The 20,539-nt window shown below is 36.0% G+C and overlaps 1 protein-coding gene across 1 annotated transcript; it reads left to right on the top strand.

Moving 5' to 3' along the window:
- The first annotated feature begins 1,100 nt into the window (after window positions 1-1,100).
- On the top strand, window positions 1,101-18,275 carry LOC129453430 (calpain-2 catalytic subunit-like). The gene is made up of 22 exons (XM_073862112.1): window positions 1,101-1,355; window positions 1,927-2,073; window positions 2,554-2,623; window positions 6,124-6,242; window positions 6,998-7,131; window positions 8,000-8,168; window positions 8,307-8,390; window positions 8,489-8,574; window positions 10,683-10,757; window positions 11,185-11,345; window positions 12,915-13,084; window positions 13,252-13,263; window positions 13,390-13,601; window positions 15,109-15,145; window positions 15,468-15,533; window positions 15,636-15,693; window positions 15,779-15,843; window positions 16,578-16,646; window positions 16,752-16,830; window positions 16,948-17,064; window positions 17,169-17,224; window positions 17,316-18,275. The coding sequence occupies exons 1-22, from the start codon at window positions 1,242-1,244 to the stop codon at window positions 17,337-17,339; spliced, it is 2,124 nt and encodes a 707-aa protein (XP_073718213.1). The 5' UTR covers window positions 1,101-1,241; the 3' UTR covers window positions 17,340-18,275.
- Window positions 18,276-20,539: the final 2,264 nt, after the last annotated feature.

Raw genomic sequence — 20,539 nt, 5'->3', positions numbered from 1 at the left:
TTTGGAATAGACGCGCTATGGACCGAACCAACTCTATGGGAGGGGAGGGGGAAACTCCTTCACATGGTACAACCCATGCAGAGGCTGCGCGCTGTAGTGTCAATGCGAAACGTGTGAAGTGTCATTTAAGAGAAGACAGACTCACTAAAAAAAAAAACTCGACCGGCCCAAAAGTGAAGCGGCCCACCGGGAATCCTCCCGGTTCTCCCGATTACCCACTCCGGGCCTGCCCTTCAATATAGGAGTTGAGTCAGCAAAAAAAAAAAATAGAGTACCGGCACCTCTTTTGGGCCACTTAAAGCACTGTTCGTGAGAAAAACATCCAAGAAAACATAATTTCAATATAAAAAAGTGATTGTAGACTGCATTTTTTTTACCTTTTATCACAGTCTTGGGCATGTGAAAGATTAGTAACAACATTGGCTTTCATACATTACTAGTTTTTGTGTAGCATCAGATTTCATTTTTTCTCCCTCATTTACTGTTCGTGGCTGTTTTTGCCATTGACTTATTCTCTATTGGTTTGTGTAGTGTTACACTTTGTGTGTCCTCTGCTTTCCATCTGCATTTTGGAGTAAAAAAAAACACTTTAATAGATCTGATAGGGTGGGCCCATACATAACTTCGCCTTGGGCCACCAATTAGCTAAATCCGCCACTGGCTGTACATGCTCATACTTTTCATGTTCATACTTGTCAGTTGGCCAAGCTTTCTAGTAAATCCTTTATTTGTTTTGGTCTCAAGTAATATCCAAATTTTCTGAGATACTGAATTTGGGATTTTCCTTAGCTGTCAGTTATAATCATCAAAATTAAAATAAATAAATATTGGACATATATCAGTCTGTGTGTAATGAATTCTAGCAAAGAGATGACAATCTTCCTTCTCCTCCTTCTCTACGTGTTTGTTGACATATACAATTTAAGATACTTTCTTTTTTCAGCATAGTAATTACCCACATATTATTGTACCCAACATATTTCTATTTTCCAAAAACAATCAACAGGACCAACAGAAGTTTTTAAACTTCAGCCAAATGTTTTATTTGATATAAATGTGTCTTTGCACTTAAAACAATGATGTATTCACAGATAAGCGTGACCACGCCCCCTCACCATTCATTTCTATGGCAGACCTCACAGTTAAAAACCAGCAATCTGTCCCCATGTAACCACTCACACACTGTACAGGACTGAGGAACACACTGCGCTTGAATTGAATCAAACACATAAATAGGCAGAATGAGCAGCACTGCAAAGTTTCTTGCTAAAAGACAAGATAGAGAAAAAGGTATTGGAACAAACAAGAAACCGATACCATTCCACAAGCAGGACTATCAGAGTCTGAAGGCCCGGGTATACTTTTTTTCCGCGTCCGCGTCCGGCTCGCGCGCGCACGCGTCCGCGAAGCTTTCCGAGTATACTCCGCGCGGCCACACGCGGATGGCCGCGTTCGACACTATACGCAATACAAATGATTTCCTATTCAAATTATTAGTCTAACAGGCTGTCAGGACAGCACTGATTTGGCGACATTTACAGTACATTAAAACATTAGGATAGGTGAAGAAAAGTAACAGATCCACCATTGCAAACACAGTTTAGAACAAACAACAAGACAACAAAGAACAGGAATCAAACAAACATGCTCCAGTGCTTTCTCTTCTTGGAAGAAGTAAAAGTTAAAGAAGAAAAACGATAGTGTGTGTGCAAAATGCTGTCTATTTCCTTTGTATAATTGTTTATAGTGGAGTGTCCTGTCTAAATATTTTAACGCGCATGCGCTGTTGTACGCGGACTGTACGCGCACTGTCCGCGTGGTCTCAAATTTTGGGCTGCACGCGGACGGTCCGCGCGGCCGGCCGCGGACCCTCTTGATGACGAAAATGACGTCATGCGGACGGCGCGCATACGCGGACGTCCCTAGTATACTTTCGGCTTAAAACGTCAATGTTTGGAGAGAAAAACATTGTTTTGTGATCCGACCTTCCCTGCGGCTCCTGGGTCTCTGGGCTACGAGAAACTGGGACCGAATTCCCAGAAGGCACAAGGAGTGGAGTGGAAAAGACCAAAGGTAATATAATGTTTAAGTGTATGTGTACATGTTTAGATATACAGGATTTTTGGAAACGGTCCTCAAAGCAGACTTGCACATCATCTGACACTGCAAGAAAATCACATCTATAATTACACCTCCAGCATTATGCTGTCTTGTGCTATTATGATCTGCCAATCATTAGGTGTCATTTACCCTCATTCATTATGCTGTTATCTCAATAAACTTACCCTTTGTTGTTATTCACCACCTGCTTTTGGTCTTGTTGTGTCTGAATCAGTAACCTGAAAACAGAAAACATTTTTTTTTTAATCAAATTCCCAGTTTCGATTCCTATGTTGTATAATAAAATAGTTGAATAATTAGACAATTTGGGTTTGACCAAAGAAAATGTGTTTCACCATTTATGCAGGCTGTTTAATAAAAAAAAGTTGTTATTCATGTTTGCCATTAGGCACAAAAAGTTGTAATTGTGTTTTAATCTTTCCTCCTTTAAAGGAGCTGTGTGCAAACCCTCAGTTTATTGTGGATGGCGCCAAGCGGACTGACATCTGCCAAGGGGCTTTAGGTAAACTTGAGATACGTGTCATTGTTTAGGAAGACTTTCTTATCAGAGCAGTCATGCAATGATCCCACATGCACATTTACAACCTGATATTCATGAAAAAAATCAACTAAACTAATAAACTTGCATCAATTACATTTGCAGAAAGCACATACCTTGTGTTAACAACAAACCTTAAAAACAAATTAATAAATATAGAGTTATAGACTATAAATAAACCGTTTTCAGCGTGCATCCCTTCGTGCCCCCCTTCCAAATTTTTTATTATTTTTTATCACTTGAAACATTCCATTTAGTAAAAAAACAAAACATATTAAAATGTTCAATGTAGTGCTATTGACCATAGCCTTATTTTTCTGATATTTAATTACACAGAATTTATGATAAATTAATTTCATTTATAAAACGTCATTAAACCGGGGCCCCCCTGCCACCATCCCAGGGCCGCCCAGTTTAAGAACCACTGTGTTAATCAACCTCAGTCCTAAATCAGAACTACTAAATGTTTACAAAAATTCCTGGATTTTAACTCTTTAATTGCCAAGTTAATAAATGATGTCACTGATTTGGAGAAACACACACAAAACGACTGATTTTCAATATAAAAAGTGATTGTGGCGTGTTTTTATACCTTTTATCACAGTCTTGGGCATGTCAAAGATTAGTAAAAACATTGGCTTTGATGCATTGTTAGTTTTTGTGTAGCGTCCGATTTTCTCTTATTTACTGTTCGTGGCTGTTTTTGCCCGATTTTACTTCCATTATAACGATTTTTTTATTGCAAAGCCATGACATCATATAATCATGCATTCTTGATTGTTAGTGGTTTTTCCTGTTGCAAAGAGGTAAAATTTGTCATTTTGAGTGTTGATCACCAGGTGGCACCATTAACCCTTTAGATAGGCCTGTGCAAAAACAAAAGCTTAGTTTCTGACTTGCACAATGAGTTGTATGGAGTTTAACAGCATATTAGTGTGTGTGTGTGTGTGTGTGTGTGTGTGTGTGTGTGTGTGTGTGTGTGTGTGTGTGTGTGTGTGTGTGTGTGTGTGTGTGTGTGTGTGTGTGTGTGTGTGTGTGTGTGTGTGTGTGTGTGTGTACCTGGTAATTATCACATTGTGGGGACTAATGTTCCCACAAAGATATGAGGAAACAAGCTTATAAATCAAACAGAATGAAAATCTAAAGTAGCAGAAAGTTTTCTGTGATGGTTGGGGTTAGGGGAAGGGAATAGAATATACATTTTGTAGAGCATAAAAACCATTACGTCTATGGAATGTCCCCACCACGCGTGTGTGTGCGTGTGTGTTTGTGTGTGCCCACGATGTATTGCTGAGTTTTTGAAACATTATATTTTCTCATACGTGTCAATATAAGATTTTTTCCAAAAATTATTAAATTTGCTGATACACAGAAAAAGTTTTGGCCAAATTAAGAAAAGCACATTTCATGTTTTACTGAGAGGATATAAATGACTGGGAGGAAATTTTGCGCTATACACGGGTTGCAAGTTTACAAACATTACAGGGTGCACGCGCATCCAGGAGACAGAAGAGCTGATCCGCAACAACCTTAATTATTGAAGCGTTCTTTATTGTTTGTATATAAATAAAACTTGATTTTAGTTGGATCTGTTTTTCTGTCTTTATTTTTGCAGTGTTACTGTGATACATGTATGAATTATAATCTAAGGCTAGTAACGTATACGTCGCATCTACTGGCATGTTAACATCTGGCACCCAGCACCGACTCTGTTCGTACTATTTTCCACGCAACAACTCCTTGGCATTTTGACTTACAGACACCGCTACTAGCCTACAACACAATGCACGTCTCTTCTTTCTGCCTCTCGGTTGCACGCGCAACCAGTTAATGACGTCACCGTGCAACCCGTCTATAGGTCCAGATGCTTGCTTTCAGTACAGTTCCCGACTTGCCTGCTGGCTTCAAGCGAAAGTGAAAGTAAACCTGAGGGCGTGTTTAAACTCGACTCAAATACCCGATGCCTGGATTACATACACCATAATTACCCAACCAAATCTGTGAAAGAATGCAAAAGCATTTAAATGTATTTTGTTCTCTCTACGAGTCAAGATAACGAGCAGGGCATTTTGCTTTGGTAGCCCCGAGCGAGCATTCCCTCGACGTGTCTGATCGCAAGATCACCTGATTAAAATGAACATAATTTTTACTGTACTATTTTATTAGCCTGGGTGCCAGCCGATCTTAGCCCCGCCCACCACATTTTGAAAAACGGGAAGATCGGTCTGGGGCTGTGTTGAATCTGCCGCTGGAGAATTGAGATGTGTGGATTTTGACATTGAGTCTGAAATGATATCGACAGAGCATTGATTTAAAAAGAGGAACAGAGAAACGCGAGCAAGGCATTTGTTTATGTTTTTGCCGTCCTTCCTACGCATTCGGCAAAAGTTTGTCGCACTTATGGAGGACAGAGTTAAAGAAGCAACTGAAATGGTTATCACGTCGATGCAACTCGGCGTGCACGACGAGATGGATATAATTAGCGGTCGTTGCCAGCTTCTTTTCGGAAGCCCGGAATCGTGACTGCTGTATAAGTGGAGGAACATGCTAGGCTCCGATATTTTTCAAGCCAACGTAATGGGTAGCTATCGTCGTGGATGAAGTTCAACTAACGTACAAATGGTAAGAGATAGTCTTACTGTATGACTTAGTAAATACTTAATGTTGTGATATAAATGAAATGTTGTAAACTAGTAGGTGTTGATGTACGTTCGCTAACTCAGACTTAGTATAATCACAATGATGTTAGTATCATTGTAGCAAAATTACTAGCAGTTTGGTCAGGCTGCAAAAGACGACATTTCAACATACGTCACACACTCCGTTGCTCTGATTGGTCATAGGTCTATCCAATTGAGTGGAGAGGCATTTTTCGGTTGAGACACGCCTCATAATTTTAGCTCAATGGAGCGGTATCAGACTCAAATTCTGACTAGAATTGAGTATGACAACGTCAGGCTACTATTTTATATTTTACTGTACTTTAAATGTGTTCTTTGGAAAAATTCCATGACTTTTCCATAACATTCTGGGTTTATTTGGTTTTTCAGCACTTTTCCAGTCCTGGAAAATTAAGATTTAAAATTCCATAACTTTTCCAGGTTTTCCAGGACCGTATGAACCCTGTAAATAGGGTGTTTTGGAAGATGCTAGAATGTTGCAAATAAGTGTGAGGGTCGTGCATGCTGCCCAAGCAAAAATGTTGTGGAAAAACACATTGAGTTATTGGGGGAATGTGGCTTAGTGGTTAGGTCGTTAACTCAAAGGTTTTAGGTTCAAACATAGGTTTATTCATGAACTACAACCAGTGTATCCTTCAGCAAGAAAACCTACTGTATGTTGATACTTCATCAGCATGCTAAGCCCATAATGCTCCTAAATGACTGAATGTACTGTTAGTGACTGCATTATTTAAGTACTGTATAACCAAATAAGAAGTCTCAAGACTTATGATCTCTGTGCAGGTGACTGTTGGCTTATGGCAGCCATTGCCTCTTTGACTCTAAACCACGATGTTTTGGAGCGTGTAGTCCTGCCTGGTCAGAGCTTTTCAGACGGATACGCCGGCATCTTTCACTTTCAGGTCAGATTTGTCATGAACATTCAGTGAGGTCCATAAATCTGCAACCTACCATTTATAAGATATTTACATTAAAATAGTTAAAAGCTTAGTGTGGCTTTTAGGTATTTTATTGCATTTTGAATCCAGAGATATGTCCGGCACTGACCTGACTGTCACTCCCCTGCTGAAAAAAACAATACAAATGTTTTTTTTGTTTTATTGGCAATTTTATTGGTTCTAATGGAATATGGCCCAAACACACTACAGTGTAGTGGTTTTAATGGTATTGGTATTTTAATGGAACCCATTAGAATTTTCTGTAATGGTTTAATTGTTTTTTTCAGCAGGGTCGTGCGGTTTGAAATGATGGTCTGTTTTCACTTTCACAATTATAGAAAATAGGTTCCTGAACCGAATAAAACAGGAATCATTGTCTTTCTGTACCTAAAGTAAACACAGAGATGATCAAAATTAATGTTTTGACAAAATAATAAAAAAAAAAAAATTTAGTATCTTCATGTAATAACAAAAGTTTCAGTATTGTATCTCGAAGCTTTAGTTTATAATATATAATTTATTATAATAAACATGTATCACATATTTGTTATTTTACAGTCATGACTACTTTGACACCCTAAATATTAAAAAATTGGATTTTGCGACTTTAAACTGGCGGGGTCACATCACATATAAAAATGGTAAAACCTAATTGTATTTTATGAGTTTGATTCAAAACATGTCTGACAATAAAAGAGGGTCCGATCTGCTCTTTGTAGTTCTGGCAGTATGGTGAATGGGTGGATGTTGTCATTGATGATCGTCTGCCTACCAGACATGGACGGCTGCTGTTTGTTCATTCAGCAGAGCGTTCAGAGTTCTGGAGCGCCCTGCTGGAGAAGGCCTATGCAAAGTGAGTGTGTGTATGAAATATAGAAGATGTAAAGGTTATGTGTTTATTTAGAATAAAAAATATTGGAGTCATTAACCCTAATAAGACCTTTGGGGTCAATCTTACCCCCAAGCCACTTTTCTTAAGTTAAAAACATGGTTCCCTTCATATCAGTGGAATAAGATTTTTTTTTACTTTTCCAGATTATCTGTTAAGATTCATATGAAAAACAGGGCTTGATTCGGTCGTTTTAATGAGGTGTACGTTTTTTTTTAACTTAAATAGTCCCTTGGGGGTAAAAATGACCCCAATTGATAATCAATGCATCCAGAATAAATCTAAAAAAAAAGGTTAACACAGAAAGGTAGGCCTAGTACTACAGCACAAATGCAACATAGAAAAGACATGCTCAATCACACAAACACACAAAGTTATGACTGCCACAGAGAGCATTTTTTATAGAATTTGGCAAAAAAAAACACAGATGCAAAGATGTGAAATGCTCACGCACACACGCACCAACAAACACAGACTCACACACACAAAGATACAGTAAAACTTACACACACATAAAGACACACACAGAAAGACAAAGTCAGACACGCACCCACACACGCGCATGCACGCACGCATGCACACACACTTACATTCATTCAAATTTCTGTGGCATTTTGTAAAAACAGACATTTCAAAATGCATAGAAAAATACAAAAAAAATCTACTATTTGAAATAATATTTATTTTTAATGTATTTTCTAGTTTATATAAACATAAATTCACAAAATGTATTACTAAAGTAGTGATTTGAGCAGTAAGATAACGGTATATCTTTGGTTAAGCGCTTTGAATAAGAGCTTGACAAATGCATTCATTTCAATATATTTTGTAGGCTCCATGGCTCGTATGAAGCTCTGGATGGTGGCCTCAGCATTGAGGGTTTTAAGGACTTTACTGGAGGTATTGCTGAGCACTATGAGCTGAGTAAAGCACCTCCACATCTGTTTAAGATCATTCAGAAAGCACTTGGGTTGGGCTCCCTGCTTGCCTGCTCCATTGATGTGAGTATTTATAATTGACTTGTACTGGGTTTATATTACCATAGCATAAAGGCAATGACAACATAACTTTTATTAAATATAAACCATTTTATTCTGCTGAAAACAACTCAAACTAGTATTATTTGTCCTGTTTTCTAGGCTACCAATGCAAATCAAATAGAGGCAGAGACTAGCCTAAAGCTGGTAAAAGGACATGCATACTCTGTCACTGGTGCAGAGGAGGTGAGATAATGTTTGTAAAGCTATGGTAAAACTTACTAAAATGTTGAAATATGAAGTATAACTGGAAGGAGTGCTCCTGGTTCCCCTTTTAAATTCAGGTTAACTACCTGGGGCGTCCGGTGCAGCTGGTGCGTCTAAGGAACCCGTGGGGTCGGATTGAGTGGACGGGTGCATGGAGTGATAAGTGAGTTTATTTCTGACTTCTTGGTTAGATATTCAGCCACAAAAGCCTAAATAGATTCCAAGTGGATGAGTATAAATGTATTAAAATGGGCTTTTCTGAAAACTGAACACAGCAGGCAGTTAATTTGTTTCAGTCCACCTTTAAAAGCTGCATACAAATTCGAAGGGTGCGTCCTGCAAAGGCTGCATGAAATGGGAACGCAGTCACTGAAGTTTTCACTGTTAAAAAATGGCACATTGTGCGTCAAAGTCTTTGAAATCTTTGTAGATTGTATTTGCTGCTAGTTGTATGGACTTAGTTACTCTTAAGCTATGTTTATACTCGCCGCGTCCGCACTGGCGCGTTGGTGCGCAGCAAAAATGACTTCAACGCGGAGTGGGCGGTCGTGCGCGTTGGGTGCCTGAGACCCCATTTCACGTGGAGGTGTGCATGGCATTTTTTTGTAACTGTGCGCGCGGCTCCACATCCGAAAATGACCGAACTCTAGGCGATTCTTTCCTCTACATATTCCACTTCTGAAAAGTCCGATATATAAAAAAACAAACCACTAATTACACAAAATAACACTTATTCAGTCTATATTTACAGACATCTACTACATGGCTATACGGCTGCTTCACATTCTTTGTCCATTCAAGCAGATTTTGGTGGAGGTAAAACTCCCGTGGTCGTCGTTTGAATGTATAAGAGTTTCGTTGCAAAACAAGATAACCACCGTTTTTTTTTTAATTGTTCAGAAATCTCGTTTTTAGGTTGTGCATTCCAATTAATTTCAATTCAACTGCAGTTGGTTTGTTTTGATTTAAACTTTCATAACTTAAAAAATACAGCTAAGTGGCACCATAAAACAAAATAATAACATGATAACATAATAATAAACATGTTTTGACAAAAATGTAAAAAAATGGATTATCTCGTTTTGCAACAAAACTCTTAATTTCATTCACTTGTAGCAATTAAACTAAATGTATTTACAATTTCAAGAATGTCTTTACTCAACTTCAGCAAAAGCAAAGACGATTTTACAAACGACAGACTTTGGCGAGTTCGCACGGCCAGTAGTTAAACATGAAAGGTGGTGACTGAAAACAAAAAGGTACCTATGCTTCTTCCGGTGATGTTAACAATAAAAACTCGCCATCAACAAACCAACAGAAGCATTATTTTCCACAACACCGCGCGCCGCCTGAGGAAATCTTGAGTCAGCCGCGACAGCGGAGTTAGCAACATACCTAATGTAATACAAGAAAATATATAATGCGACTTACTATTCCCACACAGTTCATTTTGTACATTAATTATTGTGTATTGTATTGCATTGTTTTTTTATAATTTTACTGAGGAAAATCTAATTCTCAATTGCAAATTAAAGATCATTTTCTTCACTTTGGTTTGGGTGTCTAATATTAGGCTATATGATGGTCTTGTAATAATAATTAAGTAAAAGCCTATTTTCATTAAGACAATGGTAGTGCCTTTGTATGAGCATTTAAATATTTGTAAATCAAAATACACCTGATGACAGTTTGAATTTGAAGTATTGAGTATATTTACTGTATATTACAGTAATATATTCTGTATATGACCATATTATGGTGATCCTGGGTCGTGATGATGGGGCCCTTGAATATTGTTGCCCAGGGTATAACAAAGTGTTAATCTGGCCCTGTTTATAAATATATATTTTTTGTAGCAATTAAAAGAGTGAAGCATTTAGATTGAGTAATCATGGTCATTTTGTACTTTGTAGACAGCTGCTATTCGCCAATAGAAACTCTTTATCATGGCAGCACACACATGCAATACTGGGTCCACTTTCTGTTTCAATAAGTTATTTTTCCCGCAAAATCCAACCCAGAAGCTCAAATTAAAAATCATTATTATAACCTTATCATTGCGAAGGTAAGGAAACAGTTTTGAACACTGATTTTTCTGATTTACTTAACAAATTTTTAACTGAAATCAATTATGTATATCAACTTTAATAATTTATTAAAGATTTCCGAGGCTGAATATCTGACAAAAGTCAAATATATTTTATCTTGGTTTATTCCTCACACGTATTCCTGAATCATTACTGAAAACTTTTATAAAAATCTCTTTTTTAGCTCCAGTGAGTGGAAAAATGTCCGACCGGAGGTGAAATCTAAACTGAATTATTCAGCTGAGGATGGAGAATTCTGGTAAGAAAACTTTCAACTGAACAGCTAAAAAAAACACACTCGCCCCTTGGATCCGAAATCACATACTGAGAGAGTACGTATTGAATTAGGTGAAGTTGTTGCTTATCGACAGTCAATCAGTAAGCATCCAATGCAAACGGAAAAATCTCGGTGGATGCATTATACAAGCCGGGAATTTTTTTACATATTGTTTTGGACATATTAGTGACTATGCATACCAATTATCTTCCGCTAGTAAGGGCGATTTAAACTTTTTTAGCAACATTCGAAATATTTTTTTAAATATCAAAAATGCAGCTTAAGAACACAGAAGAAGCTTTTTGTGGTTTTGAGGCCAAAATATCAAACACATATACATATTACATTTGGTTTGTCATCATTAACTTTTTGCAAATATAACTTTCATACATCTTTCTCTTCCTGTCAGGATGGCATATTCAGACTTTGTACGGCATTTCTCAAGGCTGGAGATTTGTAATCTGACTCCAGACACTTTGACCAGTGAAAAGGTGAGGCACTGGAACTACTGCCAGTTTGACGGCAACTGGAGACCAGGATCCACCGCAGGAGGCTGCATTAACAATAGAGGTAACTTAAACCAATTATAAAATCACATCACAACCACACTGAAAAAAATGATTAATTGAATTGAATCAATTTTTTTAAGGTAAGCAGTTGCAATCAATTTATTTAAGCTACATTTAAACAAAAAAGATTAGTAACATAAAATAAAATATAAAACTTTTGTTTAAATGTAGCTTAAATAAATTGATTGCAACCACTTACCTTAAAAAAATTAATTAAATTCAATGAATCATTTTTTTCAGTGCATGGCCGTAGCTATGAGGTCACAGAGGTCCGGACCTCGGTAATATTTTCATATAAAAAAATAAAATTTGAAGTTCTCTGAATGACTAATTAGTTTTTGAAAATGAATCTGCATATATAATTAAGTTTGGACAGTTTACTGTATAGTTTAGTGTAAAATGATTGGAAGATTACTGCAACGGCGCGGGTACAGAATTAGCTGTGTTGGCAGATCCCATTGTTAAAAATCATCTTTAGTGTTTTAGCTATCAATGTGACACTTTGACATTATCTATAAAGTGATTGTTATGTGTAGGTTAGTATTGGCGATTTCTCTGATTTATTTCTGAAATACAAGGTTTGGACAAAGTTTGTTTTTTAAGGCCAATTACTTTTGCTTGTTTTTCGTACTAATATCTAGCAACATGGAAACTGAACGTTATCAAATAAGACGCATCATTCAGCGCGATGATCATCATAATTGTGTCTGTAAGAGTATCAACAGTATTAACAACACTATCGAAAAACAGAAAATAACTCTGGTATAAAGATGTAGAAGAATTGGGTTTAAATAAAATATGCCAAGAATGTTAGCGTAAAACGGTAAAGCTAATCTCAACAAAACATAAGCATTAAGAATTCTGTTATTTCATTTAATTTAGAAGATAACCTTTAACACAGTCGTGCTGAAAACAATAAGAGCACTAAACAAGTTCTTGTTTAAAATCTTGTAACGTTTTTGCTATATAATATATTGCTTATTAAAAAAAATCACAAAAATAATCATTGTCGCATGAAAAAGTGATAAATAATCCAGCAGTCCAAGTCCATCCCCAAAAACAGAGTGTGTACCCAAAGTGTAAAAAGGTTAAGACAGAATATTTTAGATCTCAGGTAAAAATAAAGTATGCTTTAATGTTTTTAAACCACTTAAATACTAGCAAGTACATTTGTAAGTTATGTAAAGTTATGCTACAAATATACTTATTAAAAGTAAAGTTCTACTTGAGCAGTACTTCAGTTTACCTGAAAAAGTAAGAATATCAGTACCAACTAGATTTTTATTGAAATAAATGATGTCTCAAAATAACACTTAGATGTTCTTAACTTAATTTTAAGAAGTACCAAAAACACATGTGATATATAAGCCATAAAATGAGTGCACGAAAAAGTACATTTACTACGTGTACTTAAAAAGTGTTTATTTAAGTGCACTTTTTTCACCTGGGATAGCATTTGTTAACTCTTAACACCCCACCCTGAACCTCTGTAATTTTTTCAAACCCTGGCTACGGCCATGATCACTACATAAATGTGTGTTTTTTAAGTCTTGTCACTTTCTCTCTTCAGCAACGTTCTCCTCAAACCCTCAGTTTGTGATCAAGCTTGAGGATGTTGATGATGACCCTTATGATGGAGAAGATGGTTGCACTTTGCTGGTGGGACTGATGCAGAAAGATGGGCGCAAAGATAGACGCATTGGACGAGCCCTGAATACCATTGGTTTTGCCATCTATGAGGTAACCCAACATTGGTTACATTCAGCCAGCAATACTATACAGATATTAACACTGAAACTAGTTTTATTGACAACATTACTGATAAAATTATTGGTAAGATATGTAAACTACCTTGTATATGACTTTTAATATCAGAAAAGTAATATCCTGTCGTATGTGTGTTTCAGGTTCCAGATGAGGTGTGTACATGCGCTATTTTTTTCTAAATTAGGGTATCTGGATCTTTTTTCCAAGTTTGAAGATGTAATCCAACTTGACATCTCACATATGTGTGTGTGTGTTTGTGGCTATATATGTTTTTTCAGTACAAGGGTCGCAGTAATGTTCATCTTGGCTCGGATGTGCTGCTGCGTAGAAGTCCGCTTCCAGGCAGCAACAAGTTCATCAGCATGCGAGAGATAAGCGGGCGCTTTAAGTTGCCTCCTGGAGAATATGTCATCATTCCCTCCACTTTTGAGCCCAATCGCCAAGGAAGTTTTATACTGCGTGTGTTTACAGAGAAAAAGGCGGCTGCCAGGTTTGTCTAAAATGTTTTTTTTATGATACTGCCAAGTGTTTGTTTCAATTGGTGCGTGTGCTAAAGCTAATTCTCTCATGGTTTACTCACCCTCATTTCATCCAAGATGTATATGACTTACTGTACTTCATTTGAAAACAAACAAATTATTGTATACTCTATGCGCTCTTGTTATGTTCTTATATTGTACTTAAAAAGGTGAAGCTCAAAAAATCACACCCATTCATCATTAAAGTAATCCAAATGATGTGTCTTTTGAAGCAAAAACATTGAATAAACCACTGAGGTCATTTGGATTACTTCACCATTTTAGGTGCTATGTAAGATAACATTAGTTATTTGGTTTTGTTTAACTAAAGAAAGGACGTAATTTACATTTGGGGTAGCATTTGTGAGGGTGAATAAATTATGAGAGATTTTTCAGTTTACTTGGTGGTTTACTTCTTACACTGCAAAAAATGACTTTCTTACTTAGTATTTTTGTCTTGTTTTCAGCAGAAATATCTAAAAATTCTTAAATCAAGATGTATTTTCTTGATGAGAAAAATGACCTTAGAAAATAATACTAGTTTTTAGACAAAAAATATACAATTTAAGTGAATTTGTGCTTAAAACAAGCAAAAATATCTGCCAATGGGGTGAGAAAATTTTACTTGAATGAAGTGTTTAAGAAAAACGAAAACGTATTTCACAATTTATTTTCTCACCCCTTTGGCAGATAATTTTGCTTGTTTTAAGGACAATTTCACTTAAATTGTATATTATTTGTCTTAAAACTAGACTTATTTACTTAGGTCATTTTGCTCATCAAGAAAAAGCTTCTTAATTTAAGAATTTTTAGATATTTCTACTGAAGACATGACAAAAATACTAAGTAAGAAAGTCATTTTTTGCAGTGTAAAGACTACAGATATTGTATTTATTTTTCTTAGCGTAAAAATTGTGTCTAGTTTTACACCACATGGTGTTACTAGTCCCCTTGTCTGTTCCACATAGGGCATATTATTAACCTTACACACTGAGCTGCGTTAAATAAGACGCACACAGCTTGACAGACAGCCAGTAGAAATTGTTATCCAGCCAACATAAAATGCATGTTTATCCTTTCCTGTCCAATAATTTTTTAGTGCAATTATTCATCTACATCTCATTAACCAGCTGTAGAAACATAGTCCTGTTGCGTATAAAATAAAGAGAAAATAACGAAAGCTAAAGGAATTTTCTTTAGTTTATTTCAGTTACATAATACAGTTTCAATTATAGTTATCTTTTTGTAAAGCCCAATTTTTAAACCTTGCAATGAATACCAAAAATGGGGGGCACAATTCAGATCTGAGAGTGCAATGCCCTCTTTTGCATACTTGTAGCACAGGGCCTGCCTCACAATAACATCAATATCTGATCTTATACATGAACTTGACTTCAACTTAAAACCCAAAGTCCCAAATTTTAATTATTGCTTACAAATGCATGATGGATATGTTTCTCTTGTCTCTTTTCCGTGCAGCCCAATGGATGATAATATCACTGCAAATATTAAAAAGGTAAATTAATCTATAAATTAAAAATAGTGTGTAAGGAAGGAACATGGGTAGTTGGCATGTAATTTTCCTCTAGTGTGACAAGATATCATTGATTTACAACAATTTTAAACAAAAGATTTTACTTTGAGACCTGGTAATACCCATATATACACCAGCAGTGTACATTTAACACTGGACTTAAGTACTTAACCTTGTAAGCAAACTATTCACATAAATATATGAATTCATACTCTTTTCTATTTTTTCTGAATTAAACAAACCAAATTATTGGTTAAAATACATACATTATCTATAATATCTAATATCATTTTATTTCTCTCAGGATCGCATTACTGACAATGATGTGGACACAAATTATAAACAGCTTTTTGTGCAGTTTGCTGGAAATGTGAGTTATATTTTATTTTTTGATCCTTTATTTGCCTGTGCAGTAGGATGTACAGTGTTGATGACAGTAATGTTGAGGTGTAATTTTGTCTTTTCTATTCAGGACTCAGAGGTGTCTGTGAAGGAGCTACAGCAGATGCTGAACAACTTTGTCTCTAAAAGTAAGAAAATTCACATTCAAGCTAACTTAAGTATTCTCACATCACTTGTTATCTCACAGTAACATTTTATATTGTTTTCACAAAGGAACTGATATCAAGTCTGATGGTTTCAGTAGAGAAACATGTTATCATATTATCGACCTGCTAGACGTATCCTTTCCTCACTGGATATATGAACAAATTAAACATTACTCAGGGCTCCAGACTGCCACCAAATGGTGGCACCGGTAAATTTGACCTTTTTTTGTGATGTGACACTGAATTTAAAACAGCACACTTTCTGCATCTATCATCAAAGTATTTATTAGTAATACATTGTATTACTTAGTAGAAATGTGAATATTTGGTTAGCATGTTGATTTACGGTATGTGCACCTAAATTTTCTGGTTGCGCCACTAAAATTTTCAGTTGGGGGCCACTGTGCTCCTAGTGAAAAAAGTTAGTCCGGAGCCCTGTTACTGGATTATATACTGTTTAGAATATCTTTGGATACATTTATGCAGACATCAGATAAAAGGGTTCAGAGTCTTAAAGGAACAGTATGTAAGAAATTTATATCAATTAATCATAAAATGGTCCTGACATGTCAATAGAGATTAAGAAATCATTTTCATTTCAAATACTTATATCACTGACAACAGTGGTCTGGCCAGGATATTGTCATTTAAAAAGTGGAGTTGCAGCCCTCAACTGATGTTTATGTTGTCATGTTGTGTGTTGGCCATCAGTTGTGTGATTGCAGTACCAGTTTTAGCCACAAGTTTTGTGATTGCAATACCAGTTTTGGTCACAATCTTACATACTGTTCCTTTAAAATATAAAATTATGTCACTTCATCATGAGACTTTCATAGCCCCATCATGACCCTTGACCCTAAATCCAGAAAAATGGCAGTGGCAAACTTGGCCTGATGGAGTTTCACAAACTGTGGATAAAGATCCAGAGATATTTGGTAAATCACACCAAATAACTCACAGTTATCTAGTTCAGCTGATTAATTCTTCATTGTGTTTAGTGATGTAAGCACTAAACTTTATTTTCTGTAATACCTCTTCAGGAAATTTTTAAGAAGCACGACACAGACAAGTCAGGCACTATGAATTCCTATGAGATGAGAGATGCACTAAAAGATGCAGGTAATTATTGTTTATGCTAGTTTGTCTATAGGAACGACTATTTTATATGTTTAAGATGAGTTTTGAAGATAAAAAAGTGGTCACAATGAAATTTAATTATGTGTGTTTTCTCCACAGGGTTTCAAGTGAACGGTGAAGTACTTCAGGTGACAATCTCACATTATGGCAATAAGCAGCAAGCCATTGACTTTGATAACTTTGTGGGCTGCCTGATCCACTTGGAGATGCTCTTCAGTAAGATTATATGTTAATACAACAAGAAATATTATCACATATCCAATATAATCCAACTCAAGCTACCAGAAATGGCTTCCTTACTTCCTTTTTGATCTACACAGAAACATTTCAATTATTCGATAATAACACCGGGAAAATCGAGCTGGATATCCTGCAGGTGAAGTGCAAATGTTAATTCAGATTATAAATTGTGATGGTTTTGTATATTATACAGTTTTGTTATTGTGTCTATGTGCTTTGTTTTGTAGTGGCTTTGCTTGAGCCTCAATTAAAAATCCACAAATTTCCTGCAAAAACAGAAGAATTCCCATCCAGGACATAGATTGTAATGGAGTAAAATCAGCCCAAGTGTGTTATAATTTTGTTAATGGTGATGAATCTAAAAATCTGAGTTTTGAGTATTAATTTTTTACTACATTTTTTTTATTACAACATTTCTTTCATTATAAATTTCTTTTTCTTACCAATAATTATATTTACTAACATTGGTAACATTTTGCAACAATGAACTAACAATAAATGATACTTCTACAGCATTTATTAATCTAAGTTCATGTTAATTTCAGTATTACATTTTTTTTAAATGATTGTTAAACTGTAAACTGTTCACATTGGTTAATGCACAATTAATTAACATGAACAATTGTATTATCATTAAAGGAACAGTATGTAGGATTGTGGCCAAAACTGGTACTGCAATCACACAACTGGTGGCCAATACATAAAATGACAATATAAACATCAGTTGAGGGCTGCAACTTCACTTTTTAAATGATAATATTCTGGACAGACCACTGTTGTCAGTGATATAAGTATTTGAAATGAAAATGATTTCTAGTGACATATTAGGGCCATTTTATGATTAATTGATATACATTTCTTACATACTGTTCCTTTAACTAACATTAACAAAGATGTAAAGTGTTAGCCTAACATTTACTATTTTTATATATATTCATTCATTCTATCATTTATTCTTTTTCTTATTTTTATTACTGTTTAATCTTCTGTCGGGTGCTGTATTGTCTTCACAGGTACAGATAAGGGAATGTTTTGGGAAGTTTTGAAAGTACAAAGTGTCTACTGTCTTTGCTTGGTATAATAACACCTGTTGAATCGGTTTATATTCAGATAAATTTAGACTTAGTATTGAAATACAACTACCTGCAAAGTGATTCAATAAACTCTCTGCTTATTTTATGCTATCATTACTTGAATGCTGTTTTTTCCTCCATCTGTCTCATGGTTCAGTCATTGTCATCTAACACTAATGAACATGAATTTTATGACATTCATTTTATGAAAAGCCTATTTACAATATTAATGTTTAGCTACGTTTATTATTTTAACCAGTACAATTTTAAAAGTGAAATGGGATTGTGCGCTTGAAAACGTTTTAATGCACTACAAACGGCGAAGACACCAAATTTCTGAGCACCTCTTCACAACTCCATGTATGTCCGGGACCTGTCATTGTGCTAATATTGCTAATAGAACTGTCAACAAACACTTCCTCATCCGATAATGCACTGCATAGCTGACTACGGCAGCTGGTTTAGTCCGAAATGCGCAGTACTTTTGCAGTTTTGGTTTAATCTCGGATCGTGTTCTCACCACAAACGAACCGCTCTAGAGTTCGTTTAAAAGCGTACAGAGTCTCGGTCCGCTCGTTTGGTCCGCTTTTGGTGTGCACCAGAGTTTGATTGCTGCATTCTCACCTTCCCAAGCGAACCGCACCAAGTGAGCAATCGAACTCTGGTACGATTCAACCGAACTAAACAGGGCAGGTGTGAAAGCAACCTGAGTGGCAAAAGCTGCAGAATTTGTTTACAGTGTGAAATCACCAAAAAAACGGGGAAAACGCGTCTAAATGGAAAAAGGCTGTTGTGCGATAGCCTGTACTAACAGATTTAACAAGAATTTGGACTATCGTTTTACAGACTGACAAAAAACACCGAAAGGACAAGTAAATCGATCGTTCATGCCAATGTCCACTGACCACAGGTGGGTTGACAAGTTGCTACAAAGGGGCTACAATTTGCATGAGCTCATCAAAATTGAACAGTTGAAGACTGGAAAAATGTTGCCTGGTCTGATGAGTCTCGATTTCTGTTGAGACATTCAGATGGTAGAGTCAAAATTTGGCGTAAACAGAATGAAAACATGGTTCCATCATGTCTTGTTACCACTTTGAAGCTGGTGGTGTAATAGTGTGCAAGGTTTTCATGGATGTTGTCAGCAAGCCCAAATTCAGAGAAGAGGCACACTTTGTATGGCTGGACAATAAGTTTTTTAAATCTAAGTTGTGTGCTGTAAAAGGTACTTGAGAAAGTCTGTCTGTCCGTCCATCTATTTCTGTCAGTTCGTCTGTGCAATCTATCTGTCTGTCTGTTCATCCTATCTGTCTGTCTGTCTATGCATCTATCTCTACCTATCTGTCATGTCTATCTGTCTGTGTCTGATAGACTGTATTGCCTTCAAATCTCAGGATAGGCTTTCTCAAGTCAAATTTAAGTTTGTGTTGACAACCTTTTTTTAGATGGTATATGTTGTTCATAAAAAAGTAAGTCTCTTGGCACAGCCAATATCACTCAAGCATATCTTGTCTAACCTTTTCCTATAATATGATGAAAAGAAATTCCTTGTATGACTCTACACTATGTGAATGCCTTTCTTTAAAATTATTCAATATTGTTTGTTCTGTTTTTTAATCTAAATTAGGTGTTGTGAACTGGAGTGCATTTTCCAGACAATAAGGGCAAGAGACATGCATACTATGGGATACAAAGATTGACAATGCACTGTATTTAGTTGGTTTAACTTTAAACTACCTTATTGGCATAAATGTTTTATAAAAGCCTATATATTGCACAAAATAAACAAGAACTATTACAGAGGAATGATTAAAATAAGAAATACAGGTGCTGGTCATATAATTAAAATATCATCAAAAAGTTAATTTGTTTCACTAATTCCATTCAGGGAGTGAGGCTTGTATATTGTATTCGTTCGTTGCACACGGACTGATATATTTTAAATGTTTGTTTCTTTAGATTTTGATGATTGTAACTGACAACTAGGGAAAAATCCCAAATTCAGTATCTCTGAAAATTAAAACATTGTGAAAAGGTTCAATATTGAAAACACGTGGTGCCAGACTGTAATCAGCTAATTAACTTAAAATACCTGCAAAGGCCTTTAAATGGTCTCTCAATCTAGTTCTGTAGGCAACACAATCATGGGGAAGACTGCTGACCTGACATTTGTCCAAAAGACGACCATTGACACCTTGCACAAGGAGGGCAAGAAACAAAAGGTCATTACAAAAGAGATTGGCTGTTCACAGAGCTCTGTGTCCAAGCACATTAATATAGAGAGGCGAAGGGAAGGAAAAGATGTGGTAGAAAAAAAGGGGAACAAGCAATAGGGATAACCGCAGCCTGGAGAGCATTGTGAAACAAAACAAATTCAA

Source organism: Misgurnus anguillicaudatus, chromosome 23, assembly GCF_027580225.2.
Source record: "Misgurnus anguillicaudatus chromosome 23, ASM2758022v2, whole genome shotgun sequence".
NCBI classification, from domain to species: Eukaryota; Metazoa; Chordata; class Actinopteri; order Cypriniformes; family Cobitidae; genus Misgurnus; species Misgurnus anguillicaudatus.
Note: the sequence above shows the minus strand (reverse complement) of the source record. Positions and strands in the feature narration are given on the sequence as shown.

Excerpts from the sequence above, each read along its gene's own strand:
- LOC129453430 (XM_073862112.1), top strand. The coding sequence starts at position 1,242 with ATGAGCAGCACTGCAAAGTTTCTTGCTAAAAGACAAGATAGAGAAAAA. Across the intron at positions 8,391-8,488 it reads CTGTCACTGGTGCAGAGGAG|GTTAACTACCTGGGGCGTCC; the intron begins GTGAGATAATGT and ends TTTTAAATTCAG. Across the intron at positions 15,694-15,778 it reads GAACAACTTTGTCTCTAAAA|GAACTGATATCAAGTCTGAT; the intron begins GTAAGAAAATTC and ends GTTTTCACAAAG.